We start from the raw sequence: 12680 nt of genomic DNA, 5'->3' as shown, positions 1-12680 counted from the left end.
GTCCCGGGCCGGGACCGTGTCCGGGAGCCGCTGCCCCACCCCCGTGCTCATCCCCCGGGAAGCAGGGTCCCTCCTCCCGCTCTGGGGGAGAGGGCCTGCGGACGGAGGAGTGGGTGGGCCGGCCGGGCCGGGGCCACGGGGACGGGCTCACAGGGAAGGAAGGGCCACGGGGAAGGGCCACGGGGACGGGCCACGGGGAAGGGCTCACGGGGAATGGCCACGGGGACGGGCCACGGGGAAGGGCTCACGGGGAAGGGCCACGGGGACGGGCTCAGGGGGATGGGCCACGGGGAAGGGCCACGGGGAAGGGCCACGGGGATGGGCCACGGGGAAGGGCCACGGGGACAGGCTCAGGGGGATGGGCCCACAGGGACGGGCTCACGGGGAGGCGGCGAGGAGGCCGAGGCCCAGCGGGAGCAGCAGCCCGGGGCCCCGGAGCCGCGGGGCGGGCGCTGCGTTGCAGAAGCTCACGTTGCAGCACTGCCTGTGCACCCGCCGCAGCAGCCAGGGCTCCGACAGCCACTCGAAGGCCGTGTTGGCGTTGGGGCACCGCGGGGCGCAGCGCTTGCTCAGCATGAGCCCCACCTTGGACTCTGCGGAGAGAGCAGAGCGCGGCTGCCCCAGGCCCGGCCGCCCGCAGGGGGCGCTGTCCGGGGCCGGCTCCCCTGGCCAGGCCTCAGGGCGGGGACGCCGCGGCCCGGCCTCCACCTCCTCCGGTCCCCGGCTCCGCCTGAACCCCGGCTTCGGGGAGGCGGCCAGGCGAGGAGGGAGACCGAGGCCGCTGGGAGCTCAGCCCGCTCGGCCTCCCGCTGCCGCTCTACGGACGGCAGAGCCGGCGGGGCGGCTCAGTGGAGCATCCGCCCAGGACCCAGGGGTCACAGTTCATTCCCCCTCAGGGCTCCGTCCCCGTGCGGGGCGTGCAGGAGGCAGCGGATCCAGGAGTCTCTCTCATCGTTGACGTTTCTATCTCTCCCTCTTCCTTCTTTAAAATCAATACAATAATTTTTTAAAAAAAATACAATAAAATACAAAGATAATCGAGCCCAGCCTGGGCCCCGGGACAGGAAGCCAGAGCGGGAGGCAGGTCTGGGGCGGGCAGGGGCCCAGGAGCAGCGCAGCCTCCGCTGACCAGGCTCCGGCCTCTGAGGACAGATGCCGCCCCTCCCCCCGCCCGCACCCTGCCCACCCCAGCGCCCAAAGGCAGGCACCCAGCGCCCTGTCCCCCCCGCCCCTGGGCCCGCGCACTCACTGAGCCGGAGGGTGAGCGTGTGGGCCACACACACGCGGTCGGTGCGGGCGCACAGGGTGGGCCGGCACTGCTCCGCGGACTCCGCTTTGAAGCAGCGGAAGCAGGTGAGGTCCCCTCCTGGTGGGGGGTGTGGCTGAGCGGACAGCGCCCCGCGGAGCGCCCCCCGGACCCCCCCCCTCCCTGCCACCTCCCCCCCGTCTGCGCCCCTCACCTGTCTGCCCCTCACCTGTCTGCCCCTCACCTGTCTGCCCCTCACCTGTCTGCCCCCCTCACCTGCCTGCCCCTCACCTGCCTGCCCCCCTCACCTGTCTGCCCCCCTCACCTGTCTGCCCCTCACCTGCCTGCCCCCCTCACCTGTCTGCCCCCCTCACCTGTCTGCCCCTCACCTGTCTGCCCCCCTCACCTGTCTGCCCCCCTCACCTGTCTGCCCCCCTCACCTGTCTGCCCCCCTCACCTGCCTGCCCCTCACCTGTCTGCCCCTCACCTGTCTGCCCCTCACCTGTCTGCCCCCCTCACCTGTCTGCCCCCCTCACCTGTCTGCCCCCCTCACCTGTCTGCGCTCTGCGGCCGGAGAGGCCCAGCGAGGCAGCCCCCCGGCCCCACAGGACCAGCGCCACCAGCAGCACCCACAGTGCCAGCGCCTCCATGCCCGGGCAGGCGGCCTGTGGGGCGCAGAGGAGGAGGCGTCACCGGGAGCCCCGCCCCCCCCGCCCCTGGGGTCCCTCCCCAGCCCGCTCCCCGCCCCGCCCCCCCCGCCCGGCCCCTGGGGGTCCCTCCCCAGCCCGCTCCCCCCCCCCCCCGCCCCTGGGGGTCCCTCCCCAGCCCGCTCCCCGCCCCGTCCCCTCCTCCCTGCCAGCCGGGCGCCCCAGCTCCCACTGGGGGTCCCTCCCCCGGACCGTACCTCCACCTGAGCACCTGCAGCCCCGTCAGCGCTGCTTCTCCTGGAACAGACGGGGCGGGGGTCAGGGCCGGGGACAGGGACAGACCGGGGCCGGAGGCTGAGACAGGAGGGCCGGCCCCACCCGGGACAGGGACAGACCGGCCCGGAGGCTGAGACAGGAGCCCCCTCGGGAGGCGGGAGAGGTCTGCGGGAGGTGGTGGGGAGATGGGGCCTCTGGGAGGAGGAGGAGGGAAAGGGGAGCCCCAGAGCAGCTGGAGCTGGACAAACAGGGGACAGCCAGGCAGCCCCGGGCAGGGGGCGGGGAGCCTGAGCCCAGCAGGAACCCAGGAGAGGGCCACGCTCGGCTGGAGGAGGGAGGAGGGAGGAGGGAGGAGGGGAGAGGCATGAAGCTTTTCCTCCTCTGAGTGCTCGGCCGTTTCCCTCGGAGGGCTGGGGGAGGCCCCGGGCAGGAGCAGAGCCTGAGCCGTGAGCCCGTCCAGCTCCAGAGGCCCCTGCGGCTCCCAGCCCCAGGGCACACAGCGGAGCTGGGCCTCCGGGAGGTCCCTGGGCCCTGCAGCGGGTGTGAGCCCCCCCCACACCTGCTTCTGCTGCTGCTTCCCAGTCACCACGGGGAGCCCCCCCCCCCCCCCCCCCCCGGTTTATAGCTTTTTGTAATCAAATTTGGCTTTTGCTCAAAAAAATTTTTTTTTTTTTGATCCCTGAGAGGAAGGGAGAGGGAGAGAGAGATTGTGGGCATCACTGATTTCAAGGAAATCTCGTCCTATTGGGTGAAAACTGGGGCAGATTTGATGAACAAAAACATATGCTATCGCCCTGGCTGGGTGGGTCAGTTGATTGGAGTGTCCTGTACACCAAAATGGTCTTAGGTTCGATCCCTGGGCAGGGTGAGTGCGGGAGGCAACTGATCAATGTTCCTCTCATTCTCTCTGAGAATTTATATATACACACACACACACACACACACACACACACTCTCACACACATACACACACACACATACACACACATACATATACACACACATACACACACATACACACTCATACACACACACAGTATCATAACATTGCTAGTTGGAAAGAGACAGGCTCTGGTTTATTTATTTTTAATTGATTTATTTCAGAGAGAAAGAGAGAAAGAGATAGAAACATCAATGATGAGAGAAAGCCTTCTGACGCCCCCTACTGGGGATCGAGGAGACAGCCCAGGCCTGTGCCCTGACTGGAAATCCGGAAGCATGACCTCCTGGGTCACAGGCTGATGCTCAGCCACTGAGGCCCGCCAGCTGGGCAGGCCTGGGCGTTCTTTGAGAGATTCCAGAAGAGCAGCTTGGAGAAAGCCTATGGTCAACCACGATGCCGGTATGTTTATGCAAATAAGCAGGCCAAATGGAGACTGGACCTGCTGCGGTAAACAAATTGCTCTAAGTTTGGCTTTTTTTTTTTTTTTTTATGAAAATGAGGGTGATTTTCAGGGGGAAACTGTGTACCAACAGAATCTAGAATACACAGTTGTGCTGAAACCGGTTTGGCTCAGTGGATAGAGCGTCGGCCTGCGGACTGAAAGGTCCCAGGTTCGATTCCGGTCAGGGGCATGTACCTTGGTTGCGGGCACATCCCCGGGGGGGGGCGTGCAAAAGGCGGCTGATCGATGATTCTCTCTCATCGATGTTTCTAACGCTCTATCCCTCTCTCTTCCTCTCTGTAAAAAAACCAATAAAATATATTTAGAATACACAGTTGTGAGGATTAGACTCTCGTCCAGTTAATGGTCTACAAAGTTTTGTTTTTCATCCGTGAACTGAACTGAACTGGATCCTGAATTTTTTTATTTTCCATGGGTATTCGGTTACTGCTCTTCACACGCATGTTTCATTCTCTCCCACCCTTTGACTAGAAGATTATTGAGAACTAAAACTATTTTTCCTCCCACCCACCATTCGTCACAATTCCTGCCTGTCCAGCGATGCCCCGATAACAGAGATTTGGCCGAAACCGGTGTGGCTCAGTGGTAGAGCGTCGGTCTGCGGACTGAAAGGTCCCGGGTTCGATTCCGGTCAGGGGCATGTACATTGGTTGTGGGCACATCCCTGGTGGGGGGTGTGCAAGAGGCAGCTGATCAATGTTTCTCATCGACGTTTCTGGCTCTCTACTCTCTCCCTTCCTCTCTGTAAAAAATCAATAAAAATATATTTTAAAAAAATAATAGAGATTTGTAACACAGTTTGTCTCCGCCAGGTTACCAGCCCGCTCGCACTCAGGACTCCTGGCCTTTGCGGGTGCCGGGAACCATCGCCCCCCGCGGGGCCCGGGCCTCGGCCGAGAGCCAGAAGGGAAGCGCCGGCCCTCGTCCGCAGGAAGAGACGCCCTTTCCCTTACAGAATCAGCGCCAGGAACCCGTCAGGAGGTGTGCTAGCGGGTGGAGAGACCCGAGCAGAGTGAGTGCGAGGGCAGGTGCGGAGGGTCACCAGGGCTGAAATCCCCAGGTGCCCAGTGTGAAGGTATAAACAGTCAGACCTGTGACGAACTTTTGTGAGTTTATTTGAGCCAAACTGTCGACAATGGCCGGGCGCAGACGCTCAGCGGATTGGAGCAATGCTCCGGAGAGGGGTGGTCTCCCACCTTGTTTTGTACAAGACAATCACGCGATGTGAGTGGGTCACCGAGATCCACCGGCGGCAGACTGGGGGCTGGGAGAAGGCACGGCGGGGGCGGGGCGGGTGGGAGGGGCACCCCTGGGACCGGACAGAAACCACACGGCAGGCACATGCCCAGGTGGGCCAGAAACAGTTAACAGAGAGTGAAGGATCTGAGGCCTCTATGCCCGGGGCCCCAGACGCTTCGGGGGGTGTTGTCACAGGCGCACAAAGACACACAGGCCCGGGAAGGTAAAGGTCCCCTCGTCAGTGGAGAGACCGGCCCAGGCCATGGCCACCCCCACCATCGCTGCGTTCCGTCAGTTTCATTTCAGATCGTCCTCCGTGGTGACTGTAGGTCTGAGCCTGCAAGACAGACATGCAGGCCGCCCCGAGCAGTCAGGTCCGCCGTGGCCCCTTCGGCCCACAGCCAGCACTCGGGCACCGCGGCGGCCGGCCGGAGGGCCAATCGCTGGTCACCTTCCCTGCAGGCTGGCTGCCACCAGACCTGAGGCGTCTCAGCCAGCAGCCGGGGGCCCCGCCGAGGCCCCGCCCCGCTGGCCACCGGCTCGTCCGCAGGCCCCGCTGTCCTGTGGTGACCGGCGGAGCAGCCAGGGCTCCGGGCCTGGGCCCCGGCCAGAGCTGCGCTTCATTTCTGGGTCTCCAGCCCTGCCGCCCGCCCCCTGACCAGATGGCCTCCATCCCACGTGGGCCCAGCACTGCCCACGCAGGCTCTCCATCCTCCTGCGAACAAAGACTCCACTGCCGGGGCTGAAAGCCTTTTTATTTTATTTTACTTTTGCTTACTTATTTTAAAAGCTTTATTGTTTTATTATTTTTAAAAATATATATTTTATTGATTTTTTACAGAGAGGAAGGGAGACGGATAGAGAGTTAGAAACATCGATGAGAGAAATACTTTGATCAGCTGCCTCCTGCACACCCCCTACTGGGGATGTGCCCGCAACCAAGGCACATGCCCTTGACCGGAATCGAACCCGGGACTCTTCAGTCCACAGGACGCTCTATCCACTGAGCCAAACCGGTTAGGGCTATTTGAAAAGCTTTATTGTTGACGAAACCGGTTTGGCTCAGTGGGTAGAGCGTCGGTCTGCGGACTGAAGGGTCCCGGGTTTGATTCCGGTCAGGGGCATGTACATTGGTTGCGGGCACATCCCTGGTAGGGGGTGTGCAAGAGGCAGCTGGTCGATGTTTCTCTCTCATTGATGTTTCTAACTCTCTATCTCTCTCCCTTCCTCTCTGTAAAAAATCAATAAAATATATTTTAAAAAAAGCTTTATTGTTGAAAGTATTACCTATGTCCCCTCTTCTGCCATTAACCCCCTCCCGCCCACATGCCCCAGGCCATTGCCTCTGGAGTTGACCGGCTCTCTTATTCCTGCACGCCCCCTACTGGGGACCGAGCCCCGAACCCGCATCTGCCCCGACTGGGGGTAGAACCCCAAGCTCCTGGTTCCTAGGCTGACGCTCAACCACTGAGCCACACTGGTCGGGCCCCGGAAGGAGGAAGGCACGAGGCCTGAATGATGAGGGTGGGGAGTGTATTCGGTCACCTGGACCCGCGGGCTGAGCCCCACGTGGCGCGGCTCCGGGAAGGGGCGGGAGGTTTGCGAGCCCTCGGGGTGGCCTTTCCTGGACGGAGAGCTGGCCGGGGCGGTTCCTGGAGAACTGGCCGGGGCCGGGTTCGGGGAGAGCCGGAGGGCGGGCGCTGCTCCCAGCAGGTGGAATGCCGGGTGAGCAGTGCCGGTCAGGGCCCGGGCGGAGGCTGGGCTCCCGGGAAGTTCATGTGCACGTGAGGCCGAGGCCGGGCGGCGCCCGCACACGCCGCTCCCACACGCCTGGCCACGTGCGGCCTGACCGCTGGGGGCCCGGGCAGACTCAGAGGCCCGAGGGCAGCCACACGGGAGGGTCTGAGCGAAAATGCCTTTAAGTAAAAAGCAGTTCCCAGTGGGCAGTCCTGGCCCACCTGTCCGAGGCCAGGGTCTTCCCGGCGGAGCTCAGCTCCGATCTAACTGAGGCTGGCGTCTCTTTGTTTGTTTGTTTTTAACATATTTTATTGATTTTTTCACAGAGAGGAAGGGAGAGGGATAGTCAGAAACATTGGTGAGAGAGACATCAACCAGCTGCCTCCTGCACGCCCCCCACCAGGGATGTGCCCACAACCAAGGTACATGCCCTTGGCCGGAATCGAACCCGGGACCTTTCAGTCCTCAGGCCGATGCTCTATCCACTGAGCCAAACCGGTTTCGGCACAAACTATATATATATATGTATTTTCTTTTTTTCAGAGATGAAGGACGAAACATCCATGATGAGAGTCACTGACCGGCCGCCTCTGTCTATGGAGCCACCCTGGGGTGAAGCCCCAGCCCCCGCCTGTGCCCTGACCGGGACAAACTGTGACCTCTCGGTTCACAGGTCGACGCTCGGCCCCTGAGCCCCCGGGGCCGGCCATGTCCTGGGTCTCCTGCTGTCTCCCCGGGGGCAGGGTGTACAATGGTGGGTGCGTGGTGGGTGGTGGTGTGTGTGTGGTGGGTGCATGGGGTGTGTGGTGTGTGCGTGGTGGTGCGTGGTGTGTGCGTGGTGTGTGTGTGGTGGTGCGTGGTGGTGCGTGGTGTGTGCGTGGCGGTGCGTGGTGGTGCGTGGTGTGTGTGTGGTGGTGCGTGGTGGTGCGTGGTGGTGCGTGGTGGTGCGTGGTGGTGCGTGGTGTGTGTGTGGTGGGTGCATGGGGTGTGTGGTGTGTGCGTGGTGGTGCGTGGCGGTGCGTGGTGGTGCGTGGTGAGTGTGTGGTGTGTGCGTGGTGGTGCGTGGCGGTGCATGGTGTGTGCGTGGTGTGTGCGTGGTGGTGCGTGGTGTGTGCGTGGTGTGTGTGTGGTGTGTGCGTGGTGGTGCGTGGCGGTGCGTGGTGTGTGCGTGGTGTGTGCGTGGTGGTGCGTGGTGTGTGCGTGGTGTGTGTGTGGTGGGTGCGTGGTGGTGCGTGGTGGTGTGTGGTGTGTGCGTGGTGTGTGTGTGGTGGTGCGTGGTGTGTGCGTGGTGTGTGCGTGGTGGTGCGTGGTGTGTGCGTGGTGTGTGTGTGGTGTGTGCGTGGTGGTGCGTGGCGGTGCGTGGTGTGTGCGTGGTGTGTGCGTGGTGGTGCGTGGTGTGTGCGTGGTGTGTGTGTGGTGTGTGTGTGGTGGTGCGTGGTGTGTGCGTGGTGTGTGTGTGGTGGGTGCGTGGTGGTGTGTGGTGTGTGCGTGGTGTGTGCGTGGTGTGTGCGTGGTGTGTGTGTGGTGGTGCGTGGTGTGTGCGTGGTGTGTGCGTGGTGGTGCGTGGTGTGTGCGTGGTGTGTGTGTGGTGTGTGCGTGGTGGTGCGTGGCGGTGCGTGGTGTGTGCGTGGTGGTGCGTGGTGGTGTGTGGTGTGTGTGTGGTGGTGCGTGGTGAGCGTGTGGTGGTGCGTGGTGGTGCATGGCGGTGCGTGGTGTGTGTGTGGTGGTGCGCCAGCTCTGAGCCTCCGCCCGAGGCTCAGGGGTGGGCCGCCTGGCCCAGGGCCCACTCCTCCCGCCCTGAGCCCTGAGGGGCGGGGAAGGGAAACCCGAGGCCCCCCCTCCCCCCTCCGGGTGGAAAACATCCTGCACAGAACAGGCGCCTCCTCCCGCAGGCGGCCCGCCCTGGCCGCGCCCAGAGCCCCCCTTTCTTTCATTTTTTAAAAATATTTTCATGATTTCAGAGAGGAAGAGAGGAACATCCACGATGGAGAACCGTGGGTCGGCGCCTCCTGCAGGCCCACTGGGCCCGGGCCGGGCCCTGACCCCCCTCAGGGGCGGAGGGCGGGGCTCCCCGCTGGGCCCCAGGTCTGCAGCCGCAGGGGTGACAGCACACAAATAGCAGGCTCCTTGTAAGAAGAAAAAAAAGAGGGTCACTGAGCCAGGAGCCTCCTGGGCTGGGGCCCGGGGTGGCCGTGCAGGAGAGGACGGGCCAGAGAAGGAGTTCAGAGGCTGCGCCCAGGGCTTTCTGGGGGCGACAGGGAGCAGGTACTGTCACCCCAAAATGTGCATCTTCTTTTTACTGATGTCAGAGAGGAAAGGAGAGAGAGAGAGAGAGAAGTAATGAGAGAAAACCATGGGTTGGCTGCTCCTGCACACCCCTCACTGGGGAGCCCACAACCTGGGCATGTGTCCTTGACTGGAATTGAACCCAGGACCCTTCAGTCTGCAGGCCAATGCTCTACCCACTGAGCCACACCGGTTAGGGCCAATGTGCCTCCTATCTGATACAAAGGCAGCTCTGAGTGAGGTCACCCTCCTGCAGAGGCATCTCCGGTCCTAAGGCCATCTCCCCCCCAGAGCTCCGTCTCCCCTGCTGGCGGACCCGCCATCGCCGGCCCGGCCGCACCCTCACCGGCTGTGGGGCCGTTCCGGACTCACCAGTGCGGCTGGGAGGGCCGGGGAGGCAGCGTGGGGAGCTGCTGGGGCTGCGCCCCGGGGTGTCACAGGGAGGGACTCTGGGACAGGGTCCCCCACGGGCGCAGCAGAAGGTGGGGGAGCCGTGGGCCCACAAAGGGAACCTCAGGAGGGGGGAGAGGCAGAGGGGGAGCTCGCACTATCACTCCGGCAGCCACAGACCCAGCAGGAAGGGGAGGTTCCCCGGCCTGGGAACAATGAGAACCCTCTGACGCAGCCGCGAGGCAGTGAGAACAGAGTGGAGACGCGGAGTCACGCGTCTAAGCTGCTAAATTGCTCAAATCAGAGCCCCGTGACACAATCTACTCTTGCTTTAACTGACTGGAAATTGAAACTTTTTAAGTCTCCAGTTATGCCAGGAAATCTATATCTGTCTGTCTATCTATCTATCTATCTATCTATCTAATCTATCCATCCATCCATCCATCCATCCTATCTATACTAATAAAAGGCTAATATGCTAATTAGACCCACATCTACCTGGCGTATTTCCAGACAAAGCCACGGTGGAGGGGGCGGAGGCAGAGGCGGGTAGAGAGGGGAGAGTTAGGGGGCGATCAGGCCGGCAGGCAGGGGCCGTTAGGGGTGATTGGGCAGGCAGGCAGGCAGGCAGGCGAGTGGTTTAGGAGCCAGCAGCCCGGGATTGTGAGAGGGATGTCCCACAGCTGGTCAGATATCCCCTGAGGAGCCCCAGAGTGGAGAGGGTGCAGGCCCGGCTGAGGGGATGAGACCCCCTGACCACCTCCCGAAGGTGTGAGTGTTGTAGGGGGCGGGAGTGGCACTGGTGTCACACTGGAACGGTGAGATTGGTTGCTTTTTTAAAATATATTTTATTGGTTTTTTTACAGAGAGGAAGGGAGAGAGATAGAGAGCTAGAAACGTCGATGAGAGAGAAACACCGACCAGCTGCCTCTTGCACACCCCCTACCGGGGATGTGCCCACAACCAACGTACATGCCCCTGACCGGAATCGAACCCGGGACCTCTCAGTCCGCAGACCGACGCTCTACCACTGAGCCACACCGGCTTCGGCTGGACCGGTGAGATTCTGTCACAGAGAACAGGAACACACCCAGCAATGCTCGGAGAGCTCGGAGTCACGCTTCACTCACCGGGTGGGCTTAGAGGAAATGGACTCAAGTTCCAAGCAAGGCTACCAGCAGAACTCCCCTTTTATGGAAGAGCCAGCCCTCGCGTGCTCAGTGGTTATCTCGCTGCTGGCCTTGAACACAACACAGCTCTGTCCAATTAAAAAACGCAGCTGGCAGGCGTGAGAGCGTGGGCGTACCCGCTCTGGCGCCCAAGGTCAGGCAGCTAGGTTTATCTTCCTCATTATTCCAGCAGCCTACAGCAGGCTGGGAAGCAAAGAGATTTTTTTTTATTTTTTTTTTTTTACTATAAGAGGCCGTCTAAGAAAATTCCAAACAGCAGTCTTACAAAATAGGGGTTAGCCTTTTCATGTTAGCAACCTCGGCACCTGAATTCTGGCTGAGAAAGAATTCAGAGCCAAGACTCCAACGATGAGAGAACACTTATTTATAAACTCGGAGGTGGCAGGAGTAATTTGCAGATGAGATGGGCTGAGGAGACAAGTCACAGAGGTTAAGGGGGGGCCCTGGAGCTTGGGAGTGGGGAGGCGATGGTGGGGGAGGTGGCGGTGGAGGAGGTGGAGGGGCTGGGGGTGGTGACGGTGGGAGTGTGGGCGAAAGGGGTCACATGCTTGACCTGACATGCTTGGCGGCCTGCAGGGCATGGCGGTCTTGCAAACTCAGACCTAAAGGAACGACAGAGGAGGGTCTGAAATGAAGCTTTAAGTGAAGGCAGTTGTGGTGGGCAGTCACGTCCGAGGCCGGTCTCTTCCCAGACAAGGCCAACCTTTACCTCACCTGAGCCTTATCTGTCTTTCTGCAGCTAGGATGACACACCTTGAAATGCCTGGGTAACTTGTCACTTCCCTTTCTCTGGAGCCCCTGGGGCACACCCGAACGTGCTGGGCTCCAGGGCAGATGCCTCAAATCCCTTCACTATCCTGCACCCACAGTGCGTGTCCATTTTACCTTTTACCCAATCCCGCCTCTCTAGTCCGTCCCCATGGATTTCCTGTAACCCCCGAGCCCCCCTGTGAGGGCCAGGCATAAATGCAGGCGTAGCCGCCGTTCTCCGGAGCGTTATCTGTCTCTTGAGGTTCTGCTTCCTGGCAGGTGTCCACAGTTTGGCTCCAATAAACTCACAACAATTCTTCGCAGGGTCGGTGGTTTTCTGCGATCACATGGTCATGGCGGTGGAGGCGGTGACGCGAAGGGAAGGGGTGGCAGAGGTGGCTGCAGCTTCGGGCCCTCCGTCTGGAGGTTGCAGGTGTTAACCGAAAAAAACAAAAACAAAAACCCACACACAAAAAAACCACACGCACATTGAGACCTGTAAAGAACTTTGTGAGTTTATTTGGGCCAAACTGTCGACATACGCCGGGAAGCAGAACTTCAATGGACTGAGAGGGTGCTCCGGAGAACGGGGGTTAAATGTGTTCGTACATCGCCATCAGAGGGGGGACGGAGGTGAGTGAACGTGGAATCCATTGGGGATAGGTTAGGAAGCAAAGCGGAGAAACCTCTGGGATCGGTGAAAAGTGAAATGGTGGACAGGTGCCTCTCTTACAGACGGACACCGGGATACTGTATGGAATTAACAGCTGACAATTAACTTGATAACAATCACAATGAGGGAAGGTCCCCGGTGCCATGTGTTGCCCTGAGGGGTCCCGGGTGAAGAGGAAGTTACAAGTTACCCAGACATCTCCCAGGTATGTTATCTCAGAGGCTAAAAGGCAAATGGCTCAGGAAAGAAGATCTAAGTTGATCTTTGTCTGGGAAAATATCGGCCTAGGACCACTGTGGTTGGCAAACTGCGGCTCGAGAGCCACATGCGGCTCTTTGGCCCCTTGAGTGTTTAGCAAAGGCCAGCTGAGGAGTCCCCTAATTAAGTTAATAACAATGTACCTACCTGTAGAGTTTAAGTTTTAAAAATGTGGCTCTCAAAAGAAATTTCAATCGTTTTACTGTTGATCTTTGGCTCTGTTGACTAATGAGTTTGCTGGCCATGGGCCTGGGACATGACTGCCCACTGTAACCTGCTTGTAGGTAAATATTTAATTTTCAGACCATCCTTTGTGGTGACTTTAGGTCTGAGTTTGCAAGACCGCCACGCAGGCCACCCCTGAGCGGTCAGGTCAGCACGTAGGCAGGTCCCGGGGAAGGTCAGGAGGGTCCAGGTCTCCTCTGATGGTTGGTCAGAGCTGGGCGGCTGGCGGGGAGGAGAGGGGGGCAGGGGGAGGGGAATGTCCTGATTCACTGCAGCTGGTCCCCAGGCGCTGGTCAGGCTTGGCTGCTTTCCTGGGCTTGGAGCTGAAATAAACCGAGGTCAGAGGTTCTCTCCAGG

General features: G+C 60.5%; 1 protein-coding gene across 1 annotated transcript; it reads right to left on the bottom strand.

Annotated features, from left to right (window-relative positions):
* Positions 1 to 326: 326 nt before the first annotated feature.
* Positions 327 to 1896, bottom strand: LY6L (lymphocyte antigen 6 family member L; the record flags this gene model as incomplete). The annotated part of the gene is made up of 3 exons (XM_084907127.1): positions 327 to 593; positions 1250 to 1366; positions 1800 to 1896. The coding sequence occupies 3 exons, from the start codon at positions 1894 to 1896 to the stop codon at positions 379 to 381; spliced, it is 429 nt and encodes a 142-aa protein (XP_084763253.1). The 3' UTR covers positions 327 to 378.
* Between the last annotated feature and the right edge of the window lie 10784 nt (positions 1897 to 12680).

The sequence above is a fragment of the Pipistrellus hanaki genome (assembly GCF_964339955.1).
Source record: "Pipistrellus hanaki genome assembly, contig: scaffold_41, whole genome shotgun sequence".
Classification (NCBI taxonomy): Eukaryota; Metazoa; Chordata; class Mammalia; order Chiroptera; family Vespertilionidae; genus Pipistrellus; species Pipistrellus hanaki.
This window is presented reverse-complemented; position numbering and strand designations above follow the sequence as displayed.